Source organism: Heterodontus francisci, chromosome 41 (assembly GCF_036365525.1).
Source record: "Heterodontus francisci isolate sHetFra1 chromosome 41, sHetFra1.hap1, whole genome shotgun sequence".
Classification (NCBI taxonomy): Eukaryota; Metazoa; Chordata; class Chondrichthyes; order Heterodontiformes; family Heterodontidae; genus Heterodontus; species Heterodontus francisci.
This window is the reverse complement of record NC_090411.1, coordinates 27,035,096-27,057,882: the sequence shown is the minus strand read 5'-3', so window position 1 is coordinate 27,057,882 and position 22,787 is coordinate 27,035,096. Positions and strand designations below refer to the sequence as shown.

At 44.0% G+C, this 22,787-nt stretch overlaps 1 protein-coding gene across 2 annotated transcripts in view; it reads right to left on the bottom strand.

Moving 5' to 3' along the window:
• Window positions 1-10,286: 10,286 nt before the first annotated feature.
• The window catches only part of LOC137353386 (serine/threonine-protein phosphatase 6 regulatory subunit 3-like), a 99,033-nt gene continuing 86,532 nt past the window's right edge, over window positions 10,287-22,787 (bottom strand). For both annotated transcript variants that reach the window (XM_068019603.1, XM_068019604.1), the window contains exon 23: window positions 10,287-14,438. In XM_068019603.1, the coding sequence (XP_067875704.1) occupies window positions 14,435-14,438 (4 nt within the window). In that variant the 3' untranslated portion in view covers window positions 10,287-14,434. The remainder of the gene's footprint in view (window positions 14,439-22,787) is intronic.

Below are 22,787 nucleotides of genomic sequence, written 5' to 3'. Positions count from 1 at the left end.
AGCTGCCTTCTTGAACCACTGCAGTCCATGTGCTGATTGTACTCCTGTTTGGGAGGGAGTTCCAGGATTTTGACTCAGCGACAGTGAAGGCACGGCGATATATTTTCAAATCAGCATGGTGTGTGACACAGAGGGGAGCTTGCACATGTTAGTGTCCCCATCCTTGTGGTAGCAAGTTCCACATTCTATCACTCTCTGGTGAAAGAAATTTCTCCTAAATTCCCTATTGGATTTATTAGTGACTATCTTATATTGATGACCCCTAGAGTTGATCTCCCCCATCAAATCCTTTCATAATTTTAAAGCCTTTTTTAAAGTCATCCCTCAGCCTTGCCTTTCCTGGTAGTTACAACCTCTCATTCTGGGTTTAGTTCTGATCTAGATTTGGGCCATGGGCTTGATGCATTTTGTACAAGTGCACCTGACCTTGGATTACAGATGGAACGTCTGTAAATCTTTTGTTCAACTAACTGTTCCATTCAGAAGTTTAGGAAGTGATTCTGCCTCTTGAAAAGAGGTACAGTGGCCCAATCAGTCTGCGTCCTACAACGTGAGAAAACAGCGCTGATCACATTTGTCCATCTAGTTCCAGTATCCCTGCAATTCCTTTTTCCTCATCCACCCATTCAACCTAACCTTGAATATTGATGCAGTTTCTGCCTCATGCACTAAGCCTCGCAATGAATTCCACAGAACTTGGTGTGTAAAAAAAAAAAAATTGCTCCGGCCTCTTACATTTAATCTGGTGTCTACGACTCCTCATTTCTGACCCCTCAACCTGCTGGGTTGAAAAATGTTGAAGTATATGATGAATAAGAACAGAGAAATCAGACTTACCCCAGTTCACATTTGCACAGGTATCCTTACCAGATCTGGCTTCATCCCACATCTAATCTGCCTCTCTTCCTTCATGTTCTATCCCAGAAGGGCAGATTCATTTACGCTCCCAACTATGTTAATATAAAAAAGGCAGCTGCAAACAGAGACTCAAATGCACCATAAGGAGCTAATCTGCTAAGAGGCACAGGTGGACGGGAGGATGGGCACTAGGGGCCTTGTCCCATACAATTAGCCGCACCAATGTCCTCTTAAATGGTGTCTTTGTACCATTAGCACTGCCCACATTCCTGACCATAACTGAGTATAAGGGGCTTAGCATAAAGCATTGTTACATCGCAAACATATCCAGTCCTGGTTTGGTCAATGCAAAGGGCTGCTGTCTGCAAATGCGTTTAAACCTCATGCTACCAATATTCAGAAGAGGTTAAAAGTTCCATCTCTTATCCCAGCCATTTGTGGCTCTGTTAGCGTCAAAACGCGAGATGGAATTAACGAGTTTCCTTTGTTATGAGGCACAATAATACTCTGCCTTGATGTGGGAGGCCCAGTCACTTCCAGTGAATTTCAGTCAAATAGTCCCATTCAGTGTATCATAACATAGAAAAAAAAGCTGAAGGGGGGAGGCAGGCAAAAGGAAAGGAAGTGAAGGAGAGGGCAGTGGTGGGGAAAGAGAATGGGGAGAAAACAGTGAGGAGAGTTAGAAAGATTAAAAAGGCTAGTGTAAAAAGTACAAAGGGAGAGAGTTGGGTGAAAGTAGGGAAATCAAAAAGAATTGAGGAGAGAAGGAGGGTGACATCCTCTTTATCAATCACCTGCGCTTTATATGCAGAATATACACAATTTATCTCATTACTTAGCTTACTGGTGTAACTTGTCTCAAGCAGACTGAATTAAATTTGCAATAACTTGAAGCTTCCGATCACTGAGAGGCGCTCGGAAACCAGACGTCACATTTTTCCCACTTGCCGGAATCTTTAATCTCAAGTATCAGTTTGGTTCAGTTGGTAGGAATCTTACCTTTGAGTCAAACAGTCATGAGTTCAAGCTTCACTCCACTGATTTAAACACGTAATCTAAACTGACACTTCGGTGCACAACTGAGGGAGTGCTATGTTGTCACATGTACCATCTTTAAGCTGCTAAAGCACTGTCTGTGTATCAGGTAGCTGTAAAAGATCCCATGGTCCTATTTGAGGAACAGAAGGGAAATCATTCTGTTAACGGAGTTAACAGAGTTAACGTTTCAGGTCTGTGACCTTTCATCAGAACTGGCAAAAGTTTGAAATGTAACAGTCTTTGAGCAAGTGAGGGGGGTGGGGGGTGGTGCAGCGGTGGGGAAGGAGAACAAGGAGGAAGGACTGTGATAGGATGGAGGTGGGGGGGGGGAAAGAGATTAAATGACAGGTGTCATGGAACAGAATGCAAATGGAGTGCTAAATAGTTGTAACAAAAGACAAAGCACGAGTCCAGAGAGAGTGCTAATGGTAGAATAATGAACAGCTCTGTACGAAAGCAAAAACATGAAAACTAAGTTAAAGATTAGCACAGGGTTTAAAAAAAATAACATTAAAAAGGAATAAATATATTTTAAAAAATAAAATAAAAATAAACAAAAAATAAAGGGGCTCATGTCTGAAATTACTGAACTCAATATTGAGTCCGGAAGGCTGTATAGTGCCTAATCGGACAACGGGGTGCTGTTCCTCGAGCTTGCGTTGATGTTCACTGGAACACTGCAGCAGGCCGAGGACAGAAATGCGGGCATGCGAACAAGGTGGAGAATTAAAATGGCAAGGAACCAGATGCACGGGCTCATGCTTGTGGACCGAGCGGAGGTATTCTGCAAAGCTGTCACCCAATCTGTGTTTGGTCCCCCCAGTGTAGAGGAGACCGCGTTGTGAGCAGCATATACAGTATACTAAATTGAAAGAAGTACTAGTAAATCGCGGCTTCGCCTGGAAAGGAGTGTTTGGGGCCTTGGATGGCGAGGAGAGAGGAGGTAAAAGGGCAGGTATTACACCTCCTGCGATTGCATGGGAAGATGCCATGGGTAAGGGAAGAGGTATCAGGGGGTGATGGAGGAGTGGACCAGGGTGTCGTGGAGGGAAAGATCTCTTCAGAATGCTGTCAGGGGAGGGGAGTTGAAGATGCGTTTGGTGGTGGCATCACGCTGGAGGTTGCGGAAATGCCGGAGGTTGACCCTTTGGATGTGCAGGCTGATGGGGTGGAAAGTGAGGGCAAGGGGAACCCTGTCACGGCAGGGAGGGAGGGGAAGGGGTGAGGGCAGAAGTGTGGGAAATGGGTCGGACATGTTTGAGAGCCCTGTTAACCACAATGGGGGAGAATCCTTGGTTGAGGAAAAAGGAAGACATATCAGAGACACTGTTGCATCATCGGAACAGTTGCATCGGAGATGGAGAAATTGGGAGAATGGAATGGAATCCTTACAGGAGGCTGGGTGTGAGGAGATATAGTTAGGGTAGCTGTGGGAGTCAGTGGGCTTATAATAAATACTAGCGGACAGCCTATCCCCAGAGATGGAGGCAGAGAAGTGGAGGAAGGGAAGGGAAGTGTCGGAGATGGACCACGTGAAGGTGAGAGAAGGGTGGAAATTGGAAGCAAAGTTGATGACGTTTTCCAGTTCAGGGTGAGAGGAGGAAGCGACACCGATACAGTCATCAATGTGCCGGGAAAAGAGTTGGGGACGGAGGCCTGAGTAGGACTGGAACAAGAAATGTTCGACATATCCCACAAAAAGACCGGCATAGATAGGACCTATGCGGGTACCCACAGTTACACCTTTTATTTGGAGGAAGTGAGTGGAGTTGAAAGAGAAGTTTCTCGATGGAGTGTAGTGATGGATGGGGACTGGTTGGGCCTCTGTTCAAGGAAGAAGCGGAGAGCCCTCAGACTGTCCTGGTGGGGGATGGAGGTGTAGAGAGATTGGACGTCCATAGTGAAGAGGAGACGGTTAGGACCAGGAAACTGGAAACTGTCCAAATGACACAGGGCGTCAGAAGAGTCACAGATGTAAGTGGGAACAGACTGGACAAGGGGAGAAAAAACAGAATCAAGACAGGAGGAAATAAGTTCAGTGGGGTGGGAACAGGCTGAAATGATGGGTCTACCAGGACAGTCCTGTTTGTAGATTTTGGGAAGGGGGTAGAAGCTGGGGTTGCGGAACTATGAGATTGGAAGATGTAGAGGGAAGATTTCCAAAGGGGATGAGGTCAGTGACAGTACTAGAGACAGTGGCATAATGTTCTGTGGTGGGATCATGGCCCAGGGGGAGGTAGGAAGAGAGTTGGTGCTCAGCCTCTGTAAGGTTATATAATATATACATAGTCATAGAGAGATACAGCATCGAAACAGGCCCTTCGGCCCACAGAGTCCGTGCTGACCATCAACCACCCATTTATACTAATCCTACATTAATCCCATTTTCCCTCTCACATCCCCATCTTCCCTCAATTCTCCTACCACCTACCTACACTAGGGGCAATTTTTACAATGGCCAATTTACCTATCAACCCGCAAGTCTTTGGCATGTGGGAGGAAACCAGAGCACCCGGCGGAAACCCACGCAGACACAGGGAGAACTTGCAAACTCCGCACAGGCAGTACCCAGAACCGAACCTGGGTCGCTGGAGCTGTGAGGCTGCGGTGCTAACCACTGTACATATATATTTATATTATTTATATAAATTAAGGAAATAATTCTGGTCAACATTTATCCTAAAAAAAAACTGGCGAATTCTCTCACTTAAGGTTCGTGGGATCTTGCTTTGTGCAAATTGGCTACCATCTTTTGGATGTAATTCACTAACTGTGAACAGCTTTGGGGGATCCTGAGGTCACGAAAAGTGCCAAACAAGTTCAAATATTTTTCAGGATGAAAAGAAGGTCCAGGGCTAATGAGAAAGGTGGAATGGAATATAGGCAGAGTGAGAAACAGTGAAATTTGTTTGTGTACCAGGAGAAAGAGGAGAGAGGGAACACAAAGGGAGGTAGAAAGAGATAGACCGAGATATATTTACAGTAATTAGTAAAAGAACCTGGAGCGAGAGTTGGAAATGTTGTTATGACCTGGAATGCACTGTCTAAAAGGGTGGTGAAAGAAAGGCTTGCACTTGCATAGCACCTTTCACGACCTCAAGACGTCCCAAAGCGCTTTACAGCCAATGATGTTGTTACAACATATATTTTTTTGAAATGTTTACCCAGTTACCAATGCAGTCAATCATATACTCTACTCTTTATCCCAGAATAAAATACACCAAACGGGTTTCTTTAATAAACAACAAAATTATCAGTTTATTATAAGACAAGGCTTAACCAGTAACAAAGCAAAGCATTAATACACAGATTGAAATATGAAAGTTTCCCTTTTTAAATGCCCCACAATCTCACACACGCACTGGAAAAAAAAAAACAGAAATTCTCTTTGCAGAGGTCTGATACAAAGAAAGGACAAAAAATACTTTGACCAAATACTTGCGAATTCTTGAAGAAAGAAAAGATATTGAAAGATGCATGTTGTTCCTTTTTGGTCTGGCATCCCAAATATGCGTAGACGGCTGTCACTGGGATCTTTCTAGAGCAGTTCTTTTCAGGCTATGTTGAGGATCAGTTTTTGACAGGCTTTCCAAGAGAAATGCAGCATCAGTTTCTCTATTTCTTCAACTTGATTCTTAGGAAGTTCTCAAAGGGATGGAAGAGGATGAGCTGATGGGGGCTGCTCTCTTGGCTGGTTTTCTCCAATTGTCTTCAAATCAGTTCACACCCCAACACACTGTCCAAAGGAAAACCAAAAAACAATATCTCAAGAGTCAAGCCTCCTGACCCCTATAAATCTTGACCTGTCACTTCTCTGGAAACATCTACCCCAGGTCACCAAGGTTTCTGTTGTCTATTGTTTAAAGCATATGACTTCCAGCAAGGCTGTTTTTAAACAACATCTCTGTCCTTTCAATGAACTGCCAACAACAAAGCAAAGTCCAGCTTCCATGAAATCTTCCAATGAATCCATCTCCACAATTTAAATATAAGTCCTCATAAACATATACTTAAAATATAGAAGTACTTTCATAAAAAGGTAATTTTCAAGTGCAGTTAATGTTATTATGTAAGAAATGCAGCAGCCAATTTGCATACAGCAAGTTTCCACAAGCAGCAACTTGATAATGACCAGATAATCTGCATTTTTGGGATGTTGTTTGAGGGATAAATATTAGTCATGCCACTGGGGATAACTCCCCCGCTCTTCTTTGAAATAGTGGCCATGAGATCTTTTAGGCCCACCCGAGAGGGCAGATGGGGCCTTTGTTTAACATCTCTTCTAAAAGATAGTACTTCTGACGGTGCAGCATTCCCTCAGTACTGCACTGGAGTGTCGCCTAGATTTTTCGAAGCAAATTCAATAATAACCTTCAAAGAGGAATTGAATAAATATCTTAAGGGGTAGAATTGGCAGGCCTATGGGTAAAGAGCAGGGTAATGGGATTTATTGGTTAGCTGTTTCAAAGAGCCAGTACTGGCATAATGGGCTGAATGGCCTCCTTCTGTGTTGTATAATTCTATAATAAAGGGTTCCCCAAGTGGAAATAATTTAATTTGACATTTTTCAGTATATAGATCCATATTAAGATAGAAGCCAACAGGTACTTTTACTCGAAACTCAGCTACAGATTTCCCCCTCGCCCATTAGTAAACAATGGTGGGATCATTAAGTAGCACAGCAGTTCATTTTAGTTCTAATTAGAAGCATCAAATCATGCTCACCAGACAGAGCCAATGTGCCACAAGGTTAATCCTGCTGTTCAACCACCGAACCTGGAAGCAGAAGGGATTGTTTTCGGTAATCACACTTCCCATTTGTAAAGAGATCCTTGTACGAGCCTGTCCACATCAGCAGCTGAGTATCAGGGCTTGAGCAACAGGAGTTTCAATTGAAAGATCTGGAGATGTATTCTACAGCCAATGCTGGTTCTGAAGCAGTTTCTTTCACCTTATCTTCACTTGTGCACAGCTCACTGTGCAAGTTAAGGACAAGGGGGAGAAAGAGATGGCTCAGTGAATAACGTATTGAGCCATGCAGAGCAGGAACGTCCAGATTCAATACCTGGCTTGTGCTGAGACAACATATTTCAAACAGGACTTCAGACATCGATGCCATGCAACTGAGCTAGAAAAGGGTGGGGAGGGAAGTCAGTCAGTTTTCTTATTCCTGATCATTAGTGCGCATTGCCAACTATAGAGCCCCCAAGTAACTTAGATCAGTTTACTCACACATTACCAAGGGGTTAAAAAGGAACAGACATGTGGATAAAGGAAAATGAGGATCACATAGGATATACCACACAGAAACAGGCCAATCAGCCCCATCAGTCTATTCTGGAGTTTATGCTCCACTCAAGCCTTCTCCCAGCTTTCCTCATCATAACCCTCTATTTCCTTCTCCCCCAGGTACTGCTCTAGCCTCCCCTTAAATGCATCTATCATTCAACCACTCCCTGTGGTAGCGAGTTCCAATTCTCACCATTCCGGGTAAAAAAGTTTCTTCTGAATTCTGTATTTGATTTCTTGGTAATTATCTTATATTGATCGTCTTCCCCACAAGAGGAAACATTCGCTCTGTATCCACTCTGTTAAAACCTTTTATAATTTTTAAGATCTCCATTAGATCATCCCTCTACCCTTCTGAAAAAAGGCCGAGACCCAGCCTGTTCATCCTTTCTGGATAGGTTTAGCCTTGCATTTTGGTTACCATCCTTGTAAGTCTTCGCTGCACCCTCTCCAGTGCCTCTATCATTATATGGTGACCAGAACAGCATGCAGTACTCCAAGGTTCGATACAGGCTTCGCATAACTTCTCTATTTATCAATTCTATCCCTCTAGAGATAAAGCTTAATGCTTGGTTTGCTTTTTTTAATGACCTCAACGTGTGGCACAACTTTTAGTGATTGGTCTATCTGTACTCCGAGATCCCTTTGTTCCTCCACCCCACCTGGACTCTCACCTTCCAAGTAATACATGACCTCCCTATTCTTCCTACCAAAATATACTACCTCATATTTACCTGTATTGAACTTCATTTGACAATTATTTGCTCATTCGGCAAATTCTCCTCCTGTAATTTGTTGCAGTCCTCCTCAGTATTATCTCCCTCAATTCGGTGTCACCTGCAAATTTAGAAATTGTGCTTTGAATTCCAAAGTGCATATTGTTAATGTGAACTGTGAAAAGCGATGGTCCCAGTACTGATCCTTGTGGAAAACTACTTCCCACCTTCTGCCACTCTGAATAACTACCCTTTACTCCCACTCTGACTTGAAACTAGCGAGAAATCCATTCTGACTCTGTATTTTCTAACCTTATTGAAGACCTTTAGAAAACCCAATTAATTAGGGTCTACTGCATTGCCATCATCTACTCTGTTACCTCCACAAAAAATTCAATAAAGTTGGGCAAGCAAAATTTTCCCTTTTGAAATTCATGTTATTCATTATTATATTTTTCTTTTCTAGATGTTCTTCTATTTTCTCCTTTCGTCGGATTCCTTTATTTTTGTCCTACAACGATAAGGTGACTGGTCTAAAATTCCCTGGGCACGTTCTGTCCCTCTTATATACAAATTATATTAGCTATCCGCCAGTCCTCTGGTACTGTACCTTTTTCTAACATTATTAAATATGTGTAGCAATGCCTCTGCTATCTCTTCTCTAGATTCTTACTTTCAATGCATGGATGCAATCCATCTGGACCAGGGCCTTTATCCTCTTTGAATTTGATTAGTTTATTCAATACATCCCCCTTGTTTCACTTTAAATGCACTAATCACAATACTGAGCTTATCATTCAATGTCATGTCTACCTGTTCCATCTCCCTTGTAAATACCAAAGCGAGATAATTATTTAATATTTCTGCCAACTCCCCTATCCCTTAATGGGTCCTCTTCCTTTCACAGCCTTCCTTTCTTAGTGATGTGCCTGTAAAATATTTTATGTTCCTTGATAATTTAATTTTATAAGTTCCTCTTTGCCTTCTTGTTTTTTGTCTCTCTTAATCCCTTCATATTCTCATCATGCACTCTACTCCTGTGCACATAACGTATGCTTCTTCCCTAACCCTCAATTGTTCCCTTACGTCTTTATTCATCCATGGAGTCTCACTAGTATTTAGTTTGTTCTTTCCTTTTGGGGAAATATATTTTTCCTGCACTGTTGATTAGTTTTAAATGTTTCCCATTGTTGTTTGCCAATATTGTTGCCCATTTTATTTTCCCAAGTTCTATTCTGTCCTTCAAAATCAGCTTTTCTCCAATCTACTAACCTGGTTTTCGTCATACTTGTGTCCTTCTCTATTATCACCTTAAAGCCTAGATGTACCCCTATTTTTACTTCAATCCCCATTACTACATCCAATAGTAAAAATCTTCCCTCATTGGGCTTTTTACTTATTAGGTTGGGCTATTGCTCAGCTAACCCAGGACCTTGTACCACATGTTTACCAACATCTTGGTTGAAGACGAAAATTAAGATGAAGTCACATCAGAGGTGCCAACTTAGAGAGGAGATATTCAACCTAAAGTTGAGCTTGCCTCGAGGTGGATTGAAAAGATCCCATGGCACTACTCGAAGTGTAGCATGAGAGATCCCTCCCAAATACCACTACCCACCGCCCAAATCTCATTGCCAACATTTATTCCCCAACTAACACCAACACAACAGAAAAGTCATTCATCTTGTTGCTACCTGAGGAATCTTAGTGTGCACAAATTGGCTGTTCCATTTGCCTAAAGAGCACTGATTACCCTTCACTATGCAGCATTTTGGGATGTTCCAGCATGTGAAATATAAATAAAAGCAAAATACTGCGGATGCTGGAAATCTGAAACAAAAACAAGAAATGCTGGAATCACTCAGCAGGTCTGGCAGCATCTGTGGAAAGAGAAGCAGAGTTAACGTTTCGGGTCAGTGACCCTTCTTCGGAACAGTTCCGAAGAAGGGTCACTGACCCGAAACGTTAACTCTGCTTCTCTTTCCACAGATGCTGCCAGACCTGCTGAGTGATTCCAGCATTTCTTGTGTTTGTGTGAAATATAAATGTTTGTTCTACCCAAGTCCCTTTTTCTCCCCACCCCCACCATCCTATGTTAGTATATGTGCCAGGGACAGATAAGCAAGGTTAGAGATTTTTTAAAAATCAGTAAGCATTCCAAAACCCAAGCCACCCACCCACAGTGCAACCTTCCATTTGGCTAAACCACTACCACAGGAGTCACTGACACATGCACAAGTACCAGTGAGCAGTGAAACTTGAACACTTGATTCACCCACTCCTACCAACACTCTTCAACGTAGCATAATATGCTTAACCAAACTGTCTCTAGTGATAACTTTATCAACATTCAGTATTTAAATCGTGATTAAATATTCAATAATCTTTTGAAATTGATAGAATATTTTATTACAACAGTCAGGTTTGTACAGCCCTACTAACGTGTTCAAGTCTGTACAATTCTGGTATATAAACAATAACATTTCTCCTAGAATATACGTTTACTTTTACAACAAAAAAATGCTTTAATAGATCTTTTTTTCTCTCGCTCCTCAGAATCTCCTTTTTATTTCAGTGTTCGTTACCGAAGGGAACAGTAATCAGCCAGACAGACACCTGCTGCGGTTTAAATTTTATTACGATTTTGCTGCACACTTCAAACATCAATAATCTTAAAAGAGACGGGATTTCCCCTCACTTCAACCCACTTTGGCTGGATTTCAAAACTGTTTGCATTTGAGCTGATTACAGATGCTGACTTGTGTTATGATCCAATGCCCACTTGCCTATCTGTGCCATTGGGTAATTTTCAGCTGGTTGAACTGCCAATTCCTCATCAATAATCCCACAATGATTACAATTCTTCATCGAGGCAGTCAGAAGCAGAGTGCCCCAGACTGACAATGTCTTCCCACGTGCTCTGCCTCTGATAAAGGGGAAAACCAAGAGAGGATTTCCCAGAAACCCTGGCTGGAATTTTGCTCTTTGGAGTGCCCGTCCTGCTGCCCTGACTGAGCTCAGTTAACACAGACCAGGGATCAAACCTGGGCCCCTCTGGCCTAACAATTTGTATAGGTTACTTAAGAGTAATGGATTGGTGATTTCACCAACCTCACTGTGGGGGTTTGGACACCCAACATGCTAAAGCTTCTTTCTCATGGCTTAAGACATCATTTGAAACCCTTGTGGAGTCACAATCTGGTACCCATTATCTGTTATGCTATTAATATTTGTCACCATAGTCTTTGTTATGAGAGCTACAGCAGGGCAAGAAAATTGTGTTTTAAAGCAAAAGAACACCGCTCCAAAGATTGTGTTTATTTGTTTTTGGGCAGTGGCAGAGTGAAGGTAGGTTGGTAATGGGTGGCAGTAGTGATTGATGGCTGGACTGGCAGAAGAAAGACAAAGCATTGAATAAACTGGTGGGACATGGCTGAGGGATCTGATTGCTGCCATTATATCACATACACAGCTCGCTGACTGCCTCTTGTGGAAGGAACGGAGTTCTGCAGCAGCACAGCAAGCGGCTGCAATGTAGAATTACAATGATCCAAGCTCAGTCTCCCAGAGCTGGAGACTTACTGGCCAATTAAGGAGCATACTGCTTCAGGCACACAACACCCAGGTTCTAGGGCAAAACATCTACAGTGGAGGATTGAAATATTGCCCCCACGTTGGGATGAGGTTGTTGCTGCTTAAGTTGTACCCATTTCCTGAACCTCTGCAGCACACCATTCCCAAGGCAGTTTCAAACATCCGGCTACAAGTTAATGTGAAACTCAAGAACAATGCGAACAGATTCTAACTAAAGGAAACTGAAAATATCCTCATATTACTGGCTTCAGCTAGCCCCCACACATAGGCCTCTGAAACAATGAAGGGGATATTCTAAGGCAATGTGCCAAAGAGACCTACTCTTTTAGAGTAATTTGCAATAAATGCCACTAAAACCCCCATTGCACAAGAGCAATGCAGAGCTCCAGGCTACTGTATCTTTTGGGTGGGCTACCAAAATGACCATCTACACCATTCTAAGTGAACTTCCACTTCCTTGCTGCTTGCTTTCAGAGACATTCCTTCCCCATCCACTCCATCAACTCAGCACCTCCTCTCCTACAATGAAATACAAGCTGCTAACATGTTTGCAGTTAGCTGGAAAAGACAATGGCTCACATATCACCTGCACTACAGATGGGTGCAGGTTTGCAGGATAGGCACAGGCAATTTCTCCATGGTTCAGGTCCAGATCGTTTTGGTTTCAGGCCATTTTAGCACGAGAAAAACCATCTCGCCCTCGAGAAGAGTTCTTAAAGTTTGCAATCCTGCTCCCACTTGGGTGGGACGCTTGTCGCTCATCATTTTCCCCCATCCCTCAGCTGCAATGCTCCCCCAGTCAGGACTGTACGGACTGGTCTGTCCACTCTCGTTGCCAGCACATGGCGAGTAAAATGTCATGGCGGACACCCAAGTTGCCCTGCCCTTTCCCCAAGTTACGAAAACCTCAGCGCCACACCCAAAAACTTCCTAAGCTCACTAACCGTAGTGATCAATTCTGAGCAACACGATGCCCCGAGACTGGAGCTGGAATCAGGCACCCAACGATGCCTAAACTTCTGGGCCAATCGGGAAACACTCCCTGCCATTTGCTCTTCAGATCTTTTGGAATCCAGCCAATCTCGGACTGTGGAAGGTTGGCCCATCTCTTCCTAAAACATCATTTTGCACAAAAAAGTTTTCTCCATATGAAAATATAGATAACTCACCATTTAATATTTAACACTGATCAGCTCATGGCATCAAAGACCCCAAAGGTTTTGAAACAGTCGCACGAAAAAGAAACTGTCTGAATAACGTGAAGCGGTTTTTTAAAAAAAGTGAACTATCAATCTTGATTACAGCTACATTTTGGGCAGGGGGTGCGGGGGGTTTAAAGGTGTTTGCACTGCTGTTACTCACTGAAGTACTTCCAGGTCAGTTTCTGAACAAGATTTTGCAGGGTTCCACGCCTGTGTCATTTACAGGCCTACACCACAACCCCCACCCCACCACTGCAGGAGGTTACAGATGGCTAAACCAGACGAACACCAATCATTAATGGCCACCTGCCTCTCTCCCACAGAAAGTGTAGTTGAGCAGCAAAGGACATCAGCAGCTTTTATTGCTCCTCGGTTTGCTTTTCAAATATCACTGGACTTGCAAGAGCTTCACGTGAACAGAAGGAAAATTAAAACTATGCGTCACAGCTGGGATCGTTCTGCCTCAAACCCAACTTAGGACAGGTCCCGAACTGCAGTCGCCGTAGAGTTCATAGAACCAAATGGGCAGAGGAGCAGCTTGGATTAGCATCACACTCACTCACATGACAACGGCTGGAAATTTCTGCAAGCTGCAGCATCTGGTTTGCAAGGCAAGAATTCCTGATGATGCTGCGTGTATACTCAGATTTTAAATACAAACAATTTTGCTGATTCAATTCAATAGCTTATTTTGTAGCACGTACAGAAGTGACTTTTTTTTTTTGGGAGGGGTGGGTCCCCCATTTTCATTTCAATGACTTAACATAAAATGTACATTGTGGTAAGACTAAGGAAGCCCACATTGCTCATTGTTTGCGAGTGCAATTCTGTCCCCATTATATTCTGTGAAGTCCCAGAGTACTAGAATCTGTCCAGCATTTAATGCCACTGTTCCCGAACAGATCCCTTTTGCGGTGAATAAAAAACCTGGGGCTTTGTGGTTTATGGAGTTCGATCTTCCAGGCACGTCTCAATGAAACAAAGAATGAAAGAAAAGAAATCCCATTAACCGTTAGATTGAGACCCCACCAGATTCACGTATCTTTGGGGCCCTTAACGGATTACAGAATAGAAATCCTTATCCCCATTAATCTGGTTCGGACTTGGATCTGAAAGGAAGTTGTAACAGTTGCTATTTGATTCTCACTACAGTTTTCATTTAAATAATTGTATGTGTGTTTGTGGCGTGAGGGAGGAAGTGGGGCATTAATATGTTGAGACCTATAACATATTGAGACTAAGAGCTCACCTTTACTGTGCAAGATAAATTCAAAGAAAAATATTTAATCACACTACCCACCCACATCCCCCCCAATATTAGAGAGAGAACATATCTATCATCCCCTCTTTTCAAACTTGTCTTTCACACCACAGTTGCAGCATTAGAGCACACTGCTCCATCCATGCACACTCTGTCATAAAGCAACATTTCCTTGGATTCCATGAGCTGATTTAGACACATTGTATTGCTGGTTTATAATAACCCTCTTCCCTCCCTCCCTCCCTCTCCACGCCGCCACCACCCCCCCCCACCCCGCCCCCACAATGTTTGTCCAATCAGTGCAGCCAAGAGGTTGCCTCGGGAAGGTGACGTCTTGATGGCTTTCACGGCAACTACCCGCCGAGTGGCGGAGTGTGAAGAGACCAGCTCCCAAACCGGAGCGGAGGATGTCTGGCAGGGGCGGGGTTCATTCAGGGACGCACCGAGAAGCACCTTCCTCGTCGCACTCCGCCGTGTTACCTAAGCAAAGAAAAGAAAAACAATTTGAACAGAAAGACACAAACTCCCCAGAAGTAGATTAATTCCCCAATAATCTCTCCTCGACATACTGACTTTGCTGGGATAAGGGTCCGTGAGAACAGGTCACTCTCTAGTACCTTGTCCAATTGGCTACTCTTAAATGTGAGCCTAGGCCAAGGATGTTGGCAGACCATTTGAACTAGGCCATTCAGGGTGACATCAGCAAACAATTCTTCACACAGAGGGTAATGGAATCTATGAACTCTTGCTTAAAAAAGCTGTTGAGGTTGGGGGTCAATGGAAAATTTCAAAACTGTAGGTTTTTACAAAAGCAAAACACTACAGATACTGGAACTCAAATTAAAACAGAAAATGCTGGAAACACCCAGTAGGTTTGGCAGCATCTGTGGAGACAGAAACAGAGCTAATGCTTCAGGTTGATAATCTTTCCATGAACTCCAATTTTCTCATCGACCTGAAACGCCAGCTCTTTTTCTCTCTCTACAGATGCTCCCTGATCTTGGTAGGTTTTGTTAGGCAAGGGTATTAGGGAACCCAGGTGGGTAAGATGGAGTGGAGATACAGATCAGCCATGATCTACTTGAATGGTGGAACAGGCTCAAGGGGCTGAATGGCCTACTCCTGTTCCTAGGACTGTGGCGGTATCAACACGAATCATGTCCTCACTTGACATCCAGACACACTTTTCAGTAAAGGGAATATTTCCTTTCTGTATTACATGGACAGTACAGAGAATGGTAGCAGCTTTACAATAATCCCAGATGAGAGCAGCAAACCTAGCACAGACTGGAAATTGCTGAGACTTTCTGATCTGCGCAGCTCATTAAGATGCAGGCTTTCCTAATTGAACCATCGGAGGGAGCTGCATTTCCAACATTTCTACAGGTAATCAACAATTATGTGATTCTGTAATCAATTAAAAAAAAAATCAACTTGCCAAAGCCCATTTTCTACAGCTGCTCCCAGCTCTGAGCAGCCAGCAGGAAGTGACATTGAACCAGTTCAGAGTTGAAGCACAGAAGGTGGTCATTTGGTCCATCGAGTCTATGCTGGCTCTCTCTATAGCAATCCAGTCAGTCCCCTTCCACTGCTCTATCTCTGTAGCCCCACAGGTCTATTTCCCTAAAGTGCCGATCCAATTTTCCTTTGAAATCATTGACTGTCTCCGCTTCCACCATCCTCATAGGCAGCAAGCTCCAGGTCAGCACCACTTGCTGCGTAAAAACGTTCCTCCTCACCTTTTTCCACCCTATCTAAACCTGTGACAATCCTGTACACCTGTCAGGTCTCCTCTTAACCTCACCTGCTACAAGGAGCACACCAGCTTCTCCAAACTAACCTTAAGGCTATATTTCCTCAGCCCTGGAGCTTTTCTGGTAAATCTCCTCTGCACCCTCTCAAGGACCCTCACATCCTTCCTAAAGCTGTGATGACCCTCTGTTCCTGCATACTCTTTTGAACTATGCCATTAAGTCTAGCTTACCTCACCCTATCCCTTCTGCCATAATTCAACTCCTCACATTTCTCTGTTAAATTCCTTGCTGCCCATTCTGTTAGCCTATGTCCTGTTGTAGCTGACTGATATCATCCTCACTGTTTGCCACACCTCCAAGTTTGATATCAAATTTTGAAATTTTACTTTGTATTCTAATATCCAAGTCATTTATATACATCAATAAAGCAGTGGTTTTAGCACTGACCTTTGAGGAATATCACTGTTTACTATCCTCCAGTCTGAAAAACAACCATTTACCATGACTTGCAGTTTTCTGTCCTTAGGCCAACTTTTTATCCAACCTGACACTGACCCTCCTATTCCATGAGCCTCCATTTTGTCAACCAGCATTTTATGTGGTACTTTGTCAAACGCTTTCTTAAAATCCATATCGACAACATCCATTGCTTTCCCTTCATCAACCTATTACGTCATCAATTAGATTAGTCAAACACGATCTGATTTTTACAAATCTGTGTTGGCTCTCCTTAGTCAAAGAATATCAGAAATAGAAGCAGCCAACACCTGACCACTGTGGAAAGCCACACCTTTCCATTTAGAGAAAAAACACTCTTCTACCTTTTTTCCTGTTTTGTGGCTGTGCACCATTATTTTTGCCTGTCTTCTGAGACGACCCCTCACACTTGTCACCCTCCTTTTCATAGAACTGTAGAAAATTATAGCCCAAGTCTGCACTATTTCTTCTCCAGATTCCTTCAGGATCCTAATAGCATGTTGGCAGAGAGATTACTCAACTATCTCCATTCTGGCGCACTCGCACTACTGCAACCCACATCGATTAATCAACCTGATGAGTCAACCAGGTTTAGAAGATGTTGGGCACAGGTTATATTCTAGTTGACAGTTAGTTACAAGTAAATAGATTAGGGAGGACCAGGGGTCACAATTTTAAGTTGCGTATGGCCAGATCTAGGTTAGATGTCAGGAGGTGGTTCCCTGTACTCCTAACAGAAATAGTGGACTCCAGGCACAGGCTGTCATTTTTTATGGTGGAAGCCAATTGACTCCTTCAAACGAGAGCTGGACATGTCTCTGGTTGGGATGAACATCACCTCTTACAAAATGTAGATACTTCAGGGAATTCAGGGCCAGAGTGATCTGGATTAGTTTCATTACCTAGTTGGGTTGGAGAGAAATTTCCCAAATGCTTTTCCCCTGAATTGGCCTGGGTTTTTAAACTAGTTTTTCACGTCTCCCAGGAGATCACATGGTTTTAGGCGGGATGAAGAGTGTCTATATTGTGAGACACACGGTACAACAATTGCGTGGGACAGACAAGACAGACCAGAGGTCTTCATCGGTCTCTCTTGTTCGTATTATGTCCCCTTGCAGCAAGGTGCAGTCAAGAGGTGAGCAGACGGAGACTCTGAATGGGAACAGATCCATCTCTACAGTCAATGCTGCTCCTTTGACAAAGCAACAGAAGGGCTACAATCTCAACCAATGTCTAGCTCAAGGGCCACTCTCAGAAATGCTAAAACAAACTGCACAAGAACATGCTTGAATGGTTGGATAATTGAGATAATGTATATCAGTCAGTGATTCCCCTCAAAAATGCAGTTGTGTCCAATTCTTCTCTTACAAGAGGATCCTACACTTGGCAGGTGCAGCTGAAAGCTTGCTGAGGGCAAATAGTGGGAAAGAAGAAATGGGCCAGGCAGGCCACGAATAGTCCTGGATTGTGTTACGAGCACTGTTGGTATTTGGGAAGCCTAAATACAGGCTATCAGTTGACTGTAGATTAAAACTAGAGTAACCAGAGTTGTCAGTCCACTGCTTTAAGCATACGGCCACTCCAAACAAAGGAAACTGGATTTTAGCACTCTGACTGGTTAGAACTTTGTCAGCACTGGAGAGGGTGCGGCGGCCCTGCCCCGCAGCAGGAGGGGGTGCAGTGTCTCCCTATTGAGGAACATGAAGCTTCAACACTGCAGAGTGGCTGGCTGTAGGTTTGAAGCCCACTTTTTCCAATCACAGCCTTGTCATGCAGGGATTTATCAAGGGTGAATGAACGAACTTGCATTTACATAGCGCCTTCCATGACCTCAGGTCATCCCAAAGCACCTTACAACCAACTGAAGTGTTGTAAAGTAGGAAACACAGCAGTCAATTTGTGCACAGCAAGCTCCCACAAAAATATCAATTTTAGGTGCTGCTGGTTGTGGAATAAATTAGCCAGGACACCAGGACTATTCTCCAAAATAGTTCATCTGAGAGGGCAGACACTCGGTTAAACAGATGGCACCTCCGACCATGCAGCACTTAGTACTGCACTGGAGCATCAGCCTGGATTATGTGCTCAAGCGCTCTGGAGTGGGGCTTGAATCCACCACAACCTGCTGACTCAGAGGCGAGAGTGCTACCAGCAAGTCAAACCTGATGCACACAAGCCACTCGTTTCTCCTTACTTAGGGAGGTGCATACTTGCATTTCAGTAAAGGTTCACTAGGTTGATTCCTGGGATGAAGGGGATGTCTAATGAGGAAAGGTTGAGCAGGTTTGGCCTACACTCATTGGAGTTTAGAAGAATGAGAGGTGACCTTATTGAAATATAAGATTCTGAGGGGTCTTGATAGGGTAGATGCTGAGAGGATGTTTCCCCTTGTAGAGGAATCTAGAACAAGGGGGCACAGTTTCAAATTATGGGGTCGCACTTTTAAGACAGAGATGAGGCTGCATTTCTTCTCTGAGGGGGTTGTTAATCTTTGGAATTCTCATCCCCAGAGAGCAGTGGAAGCTGACTGAATATATTCAAGGTTGAGCTAGACAGAGTTTTGATTTACAAGGAAGTCTAGGGTCATGTGCTGGGGGTGGGGGGCGGTGGTAGGTAGGTTCCGGCCCCACTGAACTTATTTCTTCCTATCTTGACTCTATCTTTTCTCCCCTGGTCCAGTCTCTTCCCACCTACATCCATGACTCTTCTGACAGCTTATATCATTTTGACAATTTCCAGTTTCCTGGCCGCCTCCTCTTCACTATCGACGTCCAATCTCTCCACCTCCATCCCTCACCAGGACGGTTTGAGGGCTCTCCGCTTATTCCTTGAACAGAGGCCCAACCAGACCCCATCCACTACCACCCTCCTCCACCTGGCTGAACTTGTTCTCACATTGAACAACTTCTCCTTCAACTCCACTCACTTCCTTCAAGTAAAAGGTGTTGCTATGGGTAGCCGCATGGGTCCTAGTTATGCCTGTCTTTTTGTGGGACATGTCGAACATTACTTGTTCCAGTCCTACTCAGGCCCCCTCCCCCACCTCTTTTTCCAGTACATTGAAGACTGTATCAGTGCCATTTCCTGCTCCCGTCCCGACCTGGAAAACTTTATCAACTTTGCTTCCAATTACCACCCTTCTCTCACCTTCACATGGTCTACCTTCGACACCTCCCTTCCTCGACCTCTCTGTCTTCATCTCTGGGAATAGGCTGTCCACTAGTATATATTATAAACCCAATGATACCCACAGCTATCCTGACTATACTTTCTCACACCCAGCCTCCTGTAAGGACTCCATTCCATTCTCCCAGTTTCTCCGTCTCCAAAGCATCTGCTCTGATGATGCAACCTTCCATGACAGTGCATCTGATATGTCTTCCTTTTTCCTCAAACGAGGTCCCCGTCCCCCCCAACCACTGTGGTTGACAGGGCCGTTAACTGTGCCTGGCCCATTTCCCACACCTCTACCCTCACCCCGTCCCCTCCCTCCCAGAACCGTAACAGGGTCCCCCTTGTCCTCACTTTGCACCCCACCAGCCTCTACATCCAAAGGATTATCCTCCGCCATTTCCGCCACCTCCAGCATGATGCCACTACCAAACGCATCTTTCCCTCCCCTATCAGCATTCCTAAGGGATCGTTCCCTCTGACACCCTGGTCCACCCCTCCATTACCCCCAACACCTCATTCCCTTCCCAATCGCAGCAGGTGTAATACCTGCACTGTTACCTCCTCTCTCCTCACTATCCAAGGCCCAAACACTCGTTTTAGATGAAGCAGCAATTTACTTGTATTTCTTTCAATTTAGTATACTGTACTCGCTGCTCACAATGTGGTCTCCTCTAAAATGGGGAGACCAAACGCAGATCGGGTGACCGCTTTGCGGAACACCTCCGCTCAGTCCAAAAACATGAACTCTCTGCTCTCTTGCCCACAAATCTGTCCTGCGCTTGCTGTAGTGTTCCAGTGAACATCAACTCAAGCTCGAGGAACAGCATCTCATTTACTTATTAGGCACATTACAGCCTGCCAGACAGAACATTGAGTTCAATAATTTCAGAGCATGATAGGCCCCCACCTTTTTATTTTCAGTTTTTTTTTCTTTTTATTTTATTTTAGTTTGTTTCATCATGCATTTTTCTTACCAGGTGCCTGCCCACTCTTTTTTTCATGTTTGTGCTTTGGGCCAGGGCTCCATTTTTCTGCCCATTAACACCCTCTCTGCACTAACGCTTTGTCTTTCAACACACCATTAACATACCGTTTGCCTTTGCTCCATGACCTTCTGGTCAGTTATTCTCTGTACCCTGTCCTATCTACCCTTGCCTTTTGTTCTCTCTTGCCCCACGCTTTATTTGCTTAAAACCTATTACATCTCTCACCGTTGCCAGTTCTGATGAAGGGTCACTGACCTGAAGTTAACTCTGCTTCTCTCTCCACAGATGCTACCGGACCTGCTGTGTATTTCCAACATTTCTTGTTTTTGTTTGTGACAGAGTAGGGCATGCCCAATCCCACGCTCTTAAATCATGCACAATGAACTGTGGACAACAGACAGTTCTCCACAAGGAACATGGCAAAGAAACTGTAGTTAATCGACAGTGGCTGCAGGCATAAACCTCCAAGCAACTAATTGAAAAGCAGAACTGACAGGGCCAGGAGCAGACCATTAGCTGGAGATAGAATAGTGAAACGTGCATGGCAAAAGAGAATTCACACATTTAAAAGGTGGTCACTGGGTTAATGTTTTTAGAGATTTCTAATCATTTTCACCCCCCTGCGCTGGCATACTGTTTTATAGGTCTAAGCAGCACTCTTAACCCCTTCCTGACATCCCATACACATGGTCATTCTTCCTCTGCAAGATTAGACAGTAAACTTCTGGGAGGGAGGGGAAGGGATGAGGGTAGAGTTGTGGGAAATGGGACAGGCACGTATATTGGACCATGAGCAGCATCACATCAAGCCATCTACCATCCAAACATGGGTACGGATAGTGCACAACATTCAGGAGCAAGCATCCTGGCAAATCCTTCCCTTTAACCCAGCTGCTAAGACTCATATCAGCTGATTCAGCAGATGCCATGAATCAAAGCTAGAACACTGGTGATCTACGCAGCTACGCATTTCTTTTACCCTCCAAGCTGCTAGGGGAACAAAGGAGGAGCTTCCAGTAACATTTAGATACCTTTTATATTACATTTGTCTATTCATTTCAGTCTTTTGCCTCTTTGGCTGCAGTACCAAGTGTAGTTGAGAAACTGAGTCCATCTCCTGAGCGAGGTGGAGCAGGGGTTAAAACTCACAGAGAAAACTTACAGAGAAGCATTTGGACTGCTATGTAACAGTCCTCCTCTCCCATTTTGAAGCAGCTCAGACTGGAAGACACATTATAAATCCATGCAGGTACCACAACACTACTACAGGTTGGTGTGGTAATGCACTCTGCCCTGTTTCAAATCAACCGTCACTTCCTCTTGCAGTCCACCAGCCAACAACAGCTCCAGTAGTGAGCACAGGAAAGACCGTCTAGACTTTAGCGGAAACATGAAAATCTCTCTTCTATAAGGTTCAACCTAGCAGATTATTCCAAGCAGAGAAAATTCAACCAGTTAAGATCGGGCTTTGGTTGGTATCTGGGCTGGAACCTTTTATAAGGTTTAAAGCAAAGAGCAAGAGCGCTCTATCACTTCAACTTTGGCCTTCTGTATATTTAAGGTGAAAAACAAGCTTTGACCATTCTCAAAAGACAAATTCTAAAATATTAACAGCAATTTTGGCTGGGACCACATCCAAGATTTACTGGGATGCTTCCCCATGCCACAGCAGAGTCCTAAGGCAGCTTCCTTCCTGGATATCAGGTGGGAGTCACTGATGTGGGAAGATTCTCCTGACAGGAACCTTGAGGCAGATACTACACAGAAATAAGTGGACATTAACTATCGATTCAATTCAAATGGTAGTTTCAATACTTGCCACTGAAGCAACACTGAATGCAGCCAAGAGCCCATGTACTAGTATGTGGAAGGTGATGGATCCCTCTGCTGTGCATGAATCTGTTTCAAGTTATCAGTGGGGAGATGGAAAAGTTATAAAGTGGCCCCTTGGCTGCCTGGTATACTAGCTGAGGAGGAGGATGCTAGACCTCAAGAGTCGTCATCAATAATAGCACCTTCCAGGAAATTTGGCAGCTTGTCCAATCTTGACTGGCTCTGGGGAAATCGTACAATTACACATCCTTTTCCTTGCTCATGACATGACCTGATTGGGACTGCACCACTCAGCCCAGGACCTTTACAACAGCACTTTATTTAATTTTTTTTTTTAAGGTGTACAAATTTCACTACCAATGCCCTAACTAAAAAAAAACTATGTAAAATCACAGGACCGGAAGAGAGCGTTGGCAGGGATTGTGTTGTGTGAAAGATGCCATCACTCAGAGTGAAGATGTCTCTAAAAAGGTAGGTAACTAAACTTTCTTCTTCATTCTGTATCCTTCACACCCTAGAGAGACCGTGCCAAAAGGGAAGCGATTTAGGAGAAGGGATGACCCAGTTAAGGTGCTGAAACTCTGCTGTCAAACCAGATCTGCCAA